Genomic DNA, 12,833 nt, shown 5'->3' on the forward strand with positions numbered 1-12,833 from the left:
TATTGGTCCGTGTTTTTCTGAAAGGCGGGTCTTCGTTCTCATTTCTCCCTGCTCTGATTGGTCACTTTCTCCCTGCTTTTTAATCTGATTGGGTTATCATTCGAGGTGAAAAAACCGATTGGCTGGAGTTTCAGCCAATCAAAACGCTTGTTACACAATTTGCATTTGCGCGTTTTATTGAAAGCAACAAAGAAAGACGTGCTTTGATTGGTTCCTCCCCACTGAGCTGTGATTGGCTGTGGAGGAAGCAGAGGCTGAATGTTTGAGTTTGAATTATTGGGCGTGGCAAGGAGATGCTGGGATGGTGTGTCTGCAGTGGGGCTGTCCTGCTTCCCTTTTCTCCTTTGCAGAGGTGAGGGGCAGGGGGGGTTAAAAACATCTGTAGTTAGGGGACTATTTTGCATTATATATATATATATATATATATATATATATGCGCGCACACACACGTTTATTACAGGTTACACACACATATATGTATGTATATGTAAACTATTATACAGTATATTTGTTTTTTATTATATGTACTCTTTTACTATATGTATACAACTTTATCTATTTTTAAAATAATATATGTATAAACTGCAAAATTGTGCAGTACTTAAGTTTTGCAATTATATATAACACTATTATTTCAGTATGTACATTATAGTCACATAGTAAAATAGTCTATATAGATACTGCATAGATCAGTGTTTCTCAAACTGTGGCTCAGGACCTACTAGGTGAGTCGCAAGCCAATTTCAGGTGGGTCCCCGTTCATTTCAATATTTTATTTTTAATATATTAGACTTGATGCTACCATGGTACGTGACTGCATCTGGGGAAATGTCACAGATTTGTACCTAACAGGTTACTAGGCATATGCTTTGAACAATGATAGTTAGTGGGGTTTACTCCCAGGTGTGGGTAGGACTTCAGCCCAGGATTGTTAAAATTCTTCCTGTTTGATGATGTCACTTCCAGACATGCCATCACTTCCAGTGGGTCCTGACATATTTTTTTCTAAAAAGTGGGTCCTGGTGCTAAAAGTTTGAGGACTACTGAAATAGATCAACCATGTTCAACCACTGTGCTGTGGCACATTGGTGTGCTGTGAATGGTCTGCAGGTGTGCCGTGGGACTTTGGGGAAGGGTCATTGGGGGATTTGAGCCCCTCTCTTGCAGTGTGCTGTGTCTTCACAATGTTGGCGCCTTTTCAGTGTGCCATGAGATGAAAACAGTTGAAAATCACTGGTATATAGATACACTTTATAAACAGAACTGTAAAACACAGAGGTGTCACTAGTTTGCATCACCAGGTGCTGGAGGCCATGATGGACCTCCTCCCCTGCCATGCAGTGGGCTGGGCAATGCCCTGAGCAGCGGATGTGGTGATGCACCGTTGCCCTGCCCCTACTGCTTTTTTTGGCTCTTTTTGATAGAACAGAGATATTTCAACATTGTTTCATTGCATTCTGCATGATGTTATGCATCAGGTGATATATAGCACAATGGTAATTAGAAAATAAGATTTAAAAAATTTTGAGCAGTAGTGGCATGAGCATGCACCTCACCTGGTGTGGCCCACACTCCCCACACCCTGCTAGTATAATCATGGATATTTTGAGGTGGAATGCCATGAAAACTACACATTCTATTGCAGCTAAAATTTGACCCAAAATATCACATGAATGTTCAACTCTCTCCAGAGTATCTTTTAGACCTGGTCTTACTTTTGAGTAAGGGCCACTGGAATGTAGGGAGACTCGCTGCTGAATAAACCTGCAGTGCATACATGTCTGGATTCTGCAGGGGCTACAGTTGAAGAGTTTCTGGATCCAGGGAAGCAGTTGAGGGTTTTGCCTTTGATCCCATTTGGGCTTTACCAGCAGCCAACTTCTGAAAAGGGTGGTCATAGTTTCGGACACTGCCTCAGCCCCAAAGTGGGAACTACCACAGCAACAGTGGTAAGCAATAGAAAACCAGTAGAGAGAGAACTTTAAAGTGACATCAGCCTCCCCATATCTGTTGCTGTGATTGAGTCACTAGTAAGAGAAGAGCTGAGACATACCAAGGAAGCATTGACTGGCATAAGGATGAATCCACCTTCTGGGTCCCCAAGCATCCAGCACTGGCCTTGGTTAGCAGCTGAGTTCTGAATGGGAGGGGGGTGAATTTTGGAATCAAAGAGGGTGATGGCAGTACCTGCTCTGAATTGAGTGGAAGAAACATTGGATATTGCTAATGCCAGGAAAGAAGCCAGCAAGAGATGAGCTCAGCCTCAAAAAGGAGGTCCTATCCTCCAGGAAGGGCAGCACAGTCTGCCTCAATCACTTTCAGATGCTGCTGCTGGTATTTAGAGAGGCTTCCCATGACCCCCAAAGAGAAATGGTTAAATATGTGCAGTATTTAAATCTTTGTAAGCTGCCTTGAGGCTATGCAAAAAGTGGGATATAGATTGAAAAATAAACGATCCTGTGTTGAGCATGCATGTGCTGTGATCTCCAGTTCACCCAAGCAACAAGAGTTGTTGGTATGATCCACAAGCACTGGTTTTATAAATTGAAAGGATGACTAATGACAAAGAATGACCTATGATTAAACTGCAATTAACAGCCTTTGTCATGGAAGTCCCTTGCTCCCAACCCCATATGTATACAGGCTGGCTGTGGTTATGCAGTGATGAGTGAATGCACTATGCACATTCTTAAGGGTGTTGACTTTTTTCCTACATGAATAGGAATAAAATGGGGTTAAGAGACCTTACTAGTCACTTTTCCAAGAATCCTGACTGATCCCAGTCTATGGAATTTGCTCCATTGTCGCAATCCTCTGGGAGTAAGCCCCATTGAAGTTAGTGGGGCTTATTTCTGAAAAAAACATACATTGTACTGGGGTGGATGATTCTGGAGAGTGCTTTGGGCAAGAGTGCACTATAGTTTTAAGGCCTCCGTGTCTTTTTAATATAATGGTTACATTAATATAGCTTTTTAATATAACTACTTAATGTAAGCAGCCAATATTTCTGAATTAACATAAATAGAAAGCCCCACTTAATTACTCTAGCCAGGAATTTATTCTAAGAAGGAGTAAAGGTAATGAAACTGTTTCCATTTGATTTTATGTTAGTCTAGAGCAAGGGTGCCCAAACCCCAGCCCTGGGGCCACATGTGGCCCTCGAGGCCTCTCAATGCGGCTCTCAGGGAATCCCCAGTTTCCAATTAGCCTTTGGCCCTCTGGAGATTTGTTGGAGCCTGCACTGGCCTGACGCAACTGCTCTTAGCATGAGGGGAACTGTTTAACCTCTCACATGAGCTGTGGGATGAGGGCTCCCTCCACTGCTTGTTGTTTCATGACTGTGATGCAGTGGCGGCAGCAAAGGAAAGGCCAGCCTTGCTTTGTGCAAGGCCTTTTATAGGCCTTGAGCTATTGCAAGACCATTCATTCATTCATATAAGTTCATCTTTAATATATTCATTTATGTAAACTTACATAAATTTATTCAAATTTTAAATGTAAATTAATTCTTTTTTTCCCCGGCCCCCGACACAGTGTCAGAAAGATGATGTGGCCCTCCTGCCAAATCTTTGGACACCCCTGGTCTAGAGACTCTTGTTGCTTTAAAAAAAAAAACACACCCTGATATTTTAAAACTTTGGATACATTGGACTAGGACATTAGAAAGATTAAACTGTTTGTGTATTGTAATCAATCATTTCAGAATGCATATTGGAACAATTCAGTAGGTCAAGCACACTGTTGAAAAGTGGGGATTTGTTTCTTCATATGTTAAATAAGATATTGAGCTAAGAAGCAGTTAACACAAACATTCTATAGAATGATTCCTGTTGTCATGTCATACTGTCCTCCCAAAACAGGGGCGTCTGGTAAAGGATGTTAATAGTGATGTAATTTAGTCTGATCTTGGAAAAATGACCAAATATAAGAAATGGCGCCAAAAACGGAGACTCAGGGCAAAATTTCTAATGAAGAAAAAGGAAGGTGTCATTCAGGCTCGATGTTCAAGTACTCCCCCTCCAAAGTAAGTAATGTTTACTTGACTGGGAAAAAGACCACTTTTCTTTGTTTTAATCCTTATTGCTTTTTTGTGCACTTTGTACTTGATATCCTAGGATAAAAGACAGTATAGCAATTCATTAAATATGCTAAGTCCCCAAGTTACATACCAGTTCTGGTCAGAAGGTTTGTACAGAATGTACATAAACTGAAAGAGCTGGCTTTGCCCAGCCCAGCACTTTTGCACTTGTGCTAAAGTACCACAATGGATGGACTGCACCTGTGCAAAGCATCAGTACAGCCACCTGTAACTCAGATGTCCATAACTTGAAGACCCAGTATACAGTTGGAAAGCCTCCCCATTCTTCAACCCCCCCTGCCCCCCACAGATACCAAAACCCGCAAATAGGCAAGCTGCTCCCTCTCAGACTCAGCTCTCCACCTATGATTTTGGGATATTATTTACCTTACAGGGTTGTTGTAAGGATCACATCAAGATAACATACATGAAATGCTGTGCGCGCTCAGAAAGTGGTGATTTATGGTGGGTGGTGATTTATTATTTATTGTACTGAAGTCCTCAGTGGTGCAGAGTGAAAAAGGGAGTAAAGTAGATCAAAGCAGATCTTTGACTGGTAGCCCTCCTTTTGGGATAGGGATGTGTGCACACTCCCCAAGGTCTACAAACTTTTCCCCTTCAGAGTATTGAAAACAGACTGGAAACTCTTTGTGAAGGTGAACTTTTGTCTTTGGCAGGATTCCAGTTTCCCCCTGCAGCCAAAGTAGGTCTTTCTGCTTCTCACGCTCAGCTTTTTCCAGCATAACAGAAGCAGTGATGCCTTTGATGACCACAGGGTTGTATCTGTACAGGTGGTGCCAGAATTGCATTACACAGGCAAGTTCTTCTTTAAATCCTCCCTCCCTCTCCCAGAGACGAACCCAAGCATACAAGCCAATGGCACTATCTCTGTAACTTTGATCCACAGAAACACCTTCATGGTAGAGCTGCTATCTAAGATCTTTTGAAGTTCCTGGGATTGTATTTCTGCTAATAATGGGCAGGGTAGCGAAGAGAGGGCCCAGGTGCCTGCCATTCATTTGTTTACCATTGGGGCTACTTGCCCCAAGTGAGTGGATGGCCTTTCACACAGTGGAAGAACCCTGTTTGCATGCTTAAAGATCTTGGATTCAGTCTGACGAAGGCCTGCTGCCTATTGCAGCAGACAATATTCAGCTGTGTGGATCAGTGGTCTGAATATATTTATTTAAACCTGGTGTGTTTCAAAAGATTGTGAGGAGATCAGCATGCAATTCTTTTTTTTATTCCTGACGCTATTTTGTCCGCAACCTAACTCCACTAACTCCTAAAACTACTTCCCTCCTTGTCACAGGTTGTGAACTAGGTCCATTCTTGATTGTAGGTCCCTTCTTGACCAAGAACTGCAGACCCCTTGTATTTTTGGAATTGTTTCAGAAGCTTGAGAAAATCTGGGGGTTTGGGGCTCCTTTCCTGTTGCCAAGAGCTGTCCTTTACATTTGATTTGTGCCCTCTTCTATGGGGAATCTAACCTCTTTTGTTTCTTTCTGCCCTCCCAGATTCTTCACACAATTCAGCAGTCAGTATTTCCATGTCACCTGTGTCGGCAGGAGCTGAAGGTCCTCAGAGATCGGGTGGAGAAGTTGGAAGCAGAACTTGCTAGGCTGCCATCAGTGGTTCAGGTCTGTCACACAATCCACGGTTTATATGAATTTAATTCCCTCTGCTTGTCTTGTACAGTATTTTAAGGAGGTGTTTCACTCTCTGACAATTTTATACTAATGCAGGCTTGTTGAAGCCAAATCATTGTGGGGCACACACACACAGACATCTGTTCAACACAAAACAGAAAAGATCAACATTTTGATTCTCAGGTGATAAGGATCAGTTTTTGTCCCAAGCATCCTCATAGAACAACTGAGATTTGTTTCTGCTTCTCTGTCTCCTCTTTTCACCCACACTTTGGCTGGGACTTTAAATGCCAAGTTGGAAAGAAATTACTGCACAGGAATTTGACTGCAAACCTATATGCACTTTCCTGAGAATAAGCTCCATTGAGCACAGTGGAACTTATGCCTGAGTATGCATGCACAAAATGGAATAGGTATAGGATTGTACTGTTAGACAAATTCATGGCCAGTAGATCTATTTGTGGCTATTGGTCATAATGGAACTTTCACACTCCCAGATGTCGGAGACAACAACTGGGGTTGTTTGGTGAGTGTCCTGCTTATAGCTTCCTAGTCATATCTGGCTATCTATTAGGTGAAGTTGGATGCTAAATTGGATGGATCTTTGGGCTGATTGAGAAGGGCTCTCATGTACCGAAAACATATGGACAGTTCCCTGTGTGACTCTGATCATGGGTAGTGTCTGCAGTCCTATGTTTGATGTGCAGTTTTTTATGGAGAGTTCAGAGAATTGTGCCTGGCTTTCTAGAGTATATACAGATTCTCTGAATGTTGACAGATATTCAGATAAGTTCATAATAGTCACAAGCCTGCTTTCCTGCACAAGCCAGGAAATGAAATTTAGACCTCTGCCCCAAACCCTGCCCCTGGAGAGCAGCTGCCACTAGGCATAGACAAGGCAGCCATCTGTGTTTCTAAGCCGGGTGGCCACCCTTCCCCTTTAACATTTGCAGATTTTTTTTTCTGTCAGGTTGCCTGTAGGTATCTGTGCCTTGCCCCAGGCAGCTAGTTATTTACAAGCCTGACCTGGGGTTGGTAGTAAGCACAGATTGCGTAACTGAAAGCATGTGCCACAATGGGCAACTGTGTACATGCACTGCTCAGTTTCTGAATCAAGCACTTGAAATGTATACAGGTCAGCTGTGATCTCGGCAAGGAATTTGTGGCTATGGGTTATAAGATTGCTCCCCAGCCTTATGAACATAACATATTTTTTCTTTTGACAGAATGGAACTGTTGCTGCTCTCTCAGAAAAATCTCCTTGTCAAAGGTCAGAGAAGCTGGCACTGACCATTTCTGCACATACAGAGCTCAGCCCTCCAGAACCAGTATCCTTGCCTTCTCAGGCCCAGGTGCCACCTGCCCCTCCACCACCACCACCACCACCACCACTTCCTCCTCCACCACCTCCACAAGTCCCTCTGTGTTTCAAGAGGAAAGAGGGTGCTAAGACACAGGTAACGTGTACCAAATAGTTGTAAGAGTATAGCAGTTATTTTGCCTTATTCATTTAATTCATATATTTCCAACACTGGCCAGCCAGATACTTCTGTAGAGCCAAGAAGTAGGGCAGGAAGCTTGAGGTTCCACCCTGTTTGTTCCTGGCATTTGGTAATTCAGTGGCAGATTGCCTCTGAACTTGAAAGCTCTACTTATCTATCATGATTAATAACTCTTGGTAAAACCATCTAACTGAGTAACCCTTGCCACAGCTTGCAGTACTGAGTTCTGTTAATGCTGTAGTACTATGGGTTTATTTATCTTATGTCTTTCTGTCAGTGCACTCAAGGCAGTTAAAAATAATGGCATACAGTCTAATGGACATGACAGGAATGGGGAACATAGAGGAAAATAAGCACACTCAGGTAAAAGTTATTGCATAATGTTAGATTGCAGTTAAAATGACCACGGCTGTTGCAGGAGGCTGTTTTAGAAGGGGAAGAGTGAACTGGCAATTAGTTCCAGGAAGGCTGATGGACTCACTGTCCTACACGTCTCTTTGGTGAAGTCAAGTGAAATGGCCACTAATGGAGGCAGTTCTGGGAGGAGAGGAGTCAAATAGAGAGGAGGTCTTTTTCCCAAATGAACGAGTGGATGGTGCCATGCTATCCCACCTTCTCTGACACATCCAGATAGAATGGATGCTGATGGAGACAGGATGAGGTGACCAGGAAGATGTTTACAACATTATTGAGAGTGCTACATAAACAAGGATTCTGAACCCTTTTCCTGTCATCTTTTAATCTCCTTTTGTTTCAGGCTGTCCTGCCAAAAAAAGATGTCCCTATGCAAATAACTATCAAGGATCTCCTAAATGTGAAACTAAAAAAGACGCACACATGCACAATGATAGACAAGGTAAACCTGAACGCATGTGCAAGAGTGTACAAGAACAAAATATGGTAGTAGAATCAGAACAGAGCATTCTGAGTGTCCTAAACACAAAGTTAACTTCTACTGAGTCAAACTCTTGGCTCATCTAGCTCTGTATTATTGCTTATACAGAGCAATATGGTGGGCAGTGGCTATTCAGGATTTCGTGCAGGAGCTTTTCCCAGCCTTAGCTGGAGATGGAACCTGAGACCTTCTGCATACAAAGCAGGTGTTCTGATTCTAAGGCACAGGCCCTCCCCACCCCCAAGTTTAATATCATCTTGTCATTTTATAATGTGAAGTTGATTCACTGTTGACAGGACCTTGAGGTGACCAGCTGCAGCTGACTTTGGGGGTCAATAAAAACCAGCTGCATGAAAGGAATCCAGGACTTGGAACTTGCTGGAGGTTGGGGAGTAATTTTTTTAAGGTGTCTGTCCATCCATCGATACTACAAAATTACCTACTTGCAAATTAGGTCACCCTTTGAGCCAACAAGGTTAATACAGCATTACAGCACTGCCTCTGTTGTTTCATTCTATAAACCGCAGAAGGGATCACCGTTCCACAAAAAGAGAGCTGCAATCACAGTCTCAGATTTGCAAGGCGTCAGTCTGAAGTCCAAAGCCTCACAGCTACCTGTTCGTGTGACAAACTCCTTAATGTAAGTGGCCTGCTGCCACCTAGGATTATGCCATCCTAGGTGCCTAGGATTATATTATGCCATCCATGTGCACAGCACTTTGCATAGATTTTTTTTAAAAAGAACAGTGAAAGCAAGGGACGTGGATGCTGGGAAAGCAGGCAGGACTATTTCATGCAGACATAGTTAGGTTTTGTTACAGTTTAATATGGGTACTAGTCCAAAGCCTTCCAAGAAAAGGAGGGTTTTGAGGAGGGATTTACAGGACATTTACAGGAGTTGATTGCATCATGAAGGTATCATAAGAGGTAGTTACAGGCATAAGAGCAGCAAGAGAAAGGGCAGAGACATTTGATAGAGCAGGAAACTTTCAGATAGCTGAGGGGGGGGGTGTGGAGCTAAATGAGCAAACATCACAGAGAAAATTTTTTCAGGATATGAGGGCATAGGGATCAGAAAGGACTAAGCCATGGGGAGTTGTGAAGGGGAAAGAAGCTCATACAGAATCCAGCAGCAGATTGCAAGTTAGTGCAGAGATTTAAGGAGGGATGCAACATAGTTGAAGCAGCAAAAGAGGAAGATGACTGTTTTTAGCAGAGGGCTGGACAGAGGTGAGGGAACAGAGATTACATGATGGGGGACCAGAGAGGAATTAGGGTAACTGAGGTGAGAGATGGCCAGGTCATGCCTCGGAGACTTTGTACCTTCTATTGGCAAAGCCACCTTTTTCTCTCAACCAGACCTAGTATGAGACTACTCGACCACATATATCTATATGCTGGTTGAGCATTTACTTTCTCTCTTTCCCTTCAGCACTCCCAGCAGAACACAATTAGATTTTCGGAAACATCTGAAGAAGGTTGCTATTAAGAGGTAACTTGTGTCCTGTTCACCTTTCTGTGGTGAGGAGGCAGTGGGAGGAATTGTTCTTCGAACTAACACTTAAAGCTTAAGATTCCCACGGTGGGATTTTTTTTTTTTAAATTTCAGGAGTCCAGGCGGAACACCCTTAACTAACAAAGAGAACATTGAGACTGGTACTGGACTGACACCAATCATGACCCAGGCCTTGCGGCGCAAATTTCAGGTATGACAATCTACAAATCCATGTTGTAATAACAGTATTTTAAACTGTGCTATCAGATTTTTCACACATATGCCAGAGGTAGGGCATGAACATATGAAGCTGCCTTTTACTGGTGAGATCATTGACCCATCTCATCCGGTTCCATCTGGCACGAGTTCTTAAAGATCTCAGAGAAAGACCTTTCCCAGCACCTGCCACCTGCGATGCTTATAGCTGGCAACTGAGCTTGGAGATGCAAGCAGGGTCCTTGATTTTGTACTGAGCTTTGGAAGCAGCAAGGCTTTCTGCTGTTTTTCTGAGTGCCTTAGAAAAAGCTCAGCATGATACAAAGGCAAAACCCTTCACTTTCCCCCAAGTTGTATTAGTGATGATCACCAAGACCAGCCAAAGCCTTTGGCCCCCCCCCTCCTTCTGGCCTTGCTTACCTCTGATATAACAGCCATTCAGCCAATCACTGCTGAAGGCTTCATCACCACCCAGAATGTCTTGGCACAGACCCAATATAGCTATTCCCATCAAAGTTGAAAGCTTTTGTTTTCTTTTTCTTTTAACAGTTGGCTCATCCAAAGAGCCCTTCTCCATCTCAGCTACTTAGAGGAAGCAGCTTTGAGGATCAAAGTTAACGCTGCATCACCTAGCTATGTGAAGTTGTTCCCGAACCACATTTACTGGAGACCACTTGCATGAAAGGAGAGGATCAGCTTGGCAGTCCTTAAGAGCAAAGCTCTATATCCTGGGGGAAAACAAGCGTTCCTCCACCCTGCACGTTCGTCCATCTTGTAATTCCTTTGCAGTACTGTGTCACAATAACAAAAAGTTTTAACTGTTCAAACCCTACTCCTCCACTTGGTGAATTGGGTATTCCTAACCTTCTATAATTGTGCTTGTTTGAGCCAGAAATTTTTATTGTTAATTGAATTTGAATTCTTTCTTTTTAGAAAAACATTTATGGTTTTAAAAAACTTCCAGCAGTATTTATAGGGTCTGAGAAACTCCGTGTTTTTCAGTTTAGTCACATATCTAAACTTATAGGTATAAAGGTTTTATCAGAAGTGTATGCATACAGGTGGATTTGTATCACATTTTTTCCAGAAGGGAGACTAGAGCTGTATGTTGCAAGCCATGCCTCTGTTGCCTTCAGATTCCTGGAAAAAACACAGACACAGGGCCCAGTCCTATCCAACTTTCCAGCTCTGATGCAGCTGCAATGCAGTCCTGAGGCAAGCGAACAACTGTTCCCTTACCTTGAGGAGGCCTCCATGACTGCCCCTCTCTACCACAGGATGCAGCACATGCCCTGTTGGCATGGCTGCATCAGCACGAAAAAGTTGGATAGGATTGAGTCCACAGTTATCTTAACTCTGGCCACAGGTTAGCCCTGGGCCAACAGAGACTTTCTGCCTGTACAGTCTGTACATAATGGTACGCCACGTAAATAACACTGGGTGCCTTTCACGCATTTAAAGGGGATTCACAAGATCATTTGCCCTTCTCCCCCTCTTTTCAGTCCTTACATACTGAAGGACAGGGTAGTAGGAGGGACTCGGCCTAAACAATTCACTGACCAAAAGCAAAACATGAGTGTTGGAGGCTTGTGGAAACCAAGACATCCTGTGATTCCAAGGCATGTTGAACTGCCTTCCCAATTCAGTTCCATGTGCACACTTTTGGGAGGAACTGAAAAACGGTGTGTTCTTTATTGTCCTGTCATCCTTGGCAAAGAGGTTTTTAATGTACCTAAGAACTTGTTTACATTTCGGCCATGATGGTGGAAACAGTTGGCGTATACAGCACAAACATTTCTGGTTGTATTGTGGCACTTAATTCCTTAAAGACAGTTGTGTGTCTCTAATTTCTGGCTGGAAATCTATTTATGAGAGTCAGGAAGGTAGGTAATGAGCATACTGCTTTTGTATTGCTACTCTGTTAGCAACCCAAAGGGCACCAGAATATAACTGTGTTGAGAGCAGTAGGGGGAGTGAGTTCCTTCTCAGGTGTGAAGGTTTGATTGCCTACCTGGATTTCTGAACAAAAATCCTCCCACCTTAAACACAGTACAAACCATATATGAAAGCATAAGTCAATACTGACCCTGTATCTCTCACTTCTGCAGTAACTTTCTGAAGAGATCGTACAAGTACAGGTGCAAACTGTATTTCAGCTATCCTAAGAAAAGTTACACCTATTCTGCTCTATTCTTCTTATAGGTTTACGGTTCTGGAAACAGTTACAGACATATGCATACATTCTAATGTAGCTTTCATACAGATAATCTCTTCCAAAAGTTCCTTGCACAAGTGAGAAATGTTACAGATGAATTTGTCCCATGGCTAGACAAACTGAATTAAATATCATGGCCCCAAGATCCCTGGGTATTGTAGTTGTGTGTGTGTTGATGTGGAGCACTTTATGAAAGTTCCCAAGAGAAGCTATGATGAAACCACTTTTCTGCCCAGCCCACAGGAGTACACATTTGATCCCTGTTACATATATGCAACATTGGACAAAAATGGCTTAAAACTAATAGCAGTAGGGAGATGTGGGCTTCAGGTTGCCCAACTGTAACCTGTCCTTTCACAAAAGCTTATGTCTAAGAAAGAACTCAGGTCACAAAAGTAGAAGTTAATCTCATTCTAAACAACATATTTTGAGTGGCTATTTGTGGGTCCAGCCAATGAGAGCTGCTGTTAACCTGTTTACACTGCTTTTATTTACTCTAATGAAGATTCATTACTTTTCATTTATTGCTATTTATCCATGTAAACTCAGTTGCTTCTGCATGGACCTAATGCAAATTTTGCAACTTCTGTAAAACCTCTTGAACTTGCACTCAGTTTTATTATACTAAACATGTTGTTCTACCAGTTTTCTTGTTCTGATTTTTTCCTTTTTTTCTATTTAAGGAGGAGGCTTTGTTCAGTCAGGTGGAAGCAATTTGGTCAAGACAAACAATCTAATTAGAAGTTGGGAAGTCAATGGTGGCCAATCTGTGAATTGCATATA

At 42.7% G+C, this 12,833-nt stretch overlaps 1 protein-coding gene across 1 annotated transcript; it reads left to right on the top strand.

Annotated features, from left to right (window-relative positions):
• Nucleotides 1-3,864: 3,864 nt before the first annotated feature.
• On the top strand, nt 3,865-12,541 carry PRR11 (proline rich 11). The gene is made up of 9 exons (XM_066636466.1): nt 3,865-4,024; nt 4,809-4,998; nt 5,596-5,718; nt 6,954-7,184; nt 7,987-8,085; nt 8,652-8,764; nt 9,557-9,616; nt 9,734-9,830; nt 10,385-12,541. The coding sequence occupies exons 1-9, from the start codon at nt 3,915-3,917 to the stop codon at nt 10,451-10,453; spliced, it is 1,092 nt and encodes a 363-aa protein (XP_066492563.1). The 5' UTR covers nt 3,865-3,914; the 3' UTR covers nt 10,454-12,541.
• The last annotated feature ends 292 nt before the right edge of the window (nt 12,542-12,833 follow it).

Source organism: Tiliqua scincoides, chromosome 8 (assembly GCF_035046505.1).
Source record: "Tiliqua scincoides isolate rTilSci1 chromosome 8, rTilSci1.hap2, whole genome shotgun sequence".
NCBI lineage: Eukaryota > Metazoa > Chordata > Lepidosauria > Squamata > Scincidae > Tiliqua > Tiliqua scincoides.

Excerpts from the sequence above, each read along its gene's own strand:
- PRR11 (XM_066636466.1), top strand. The coding sequence starts at position 3,915 with ATGACCAAATATAAGAAATGGCGCCAAAAACGGAGACTCAGGGCAAAA. Across the intron at positions 4,999-5,595 it reads TCCACAGAAACACCTTCATG|ATTCTTCACACAATTCAGCA; the intron begins GTAGAGCTGCTA and ends CTGCCCTCCCAG. Across the intron at positions 8,086-8,651 it reads CATGCACAATGATAGACAAG|AAGGGATCACCGTTCCACAA; the intron begins GTAAACCTGAAC and ends TATAAACCGCAG.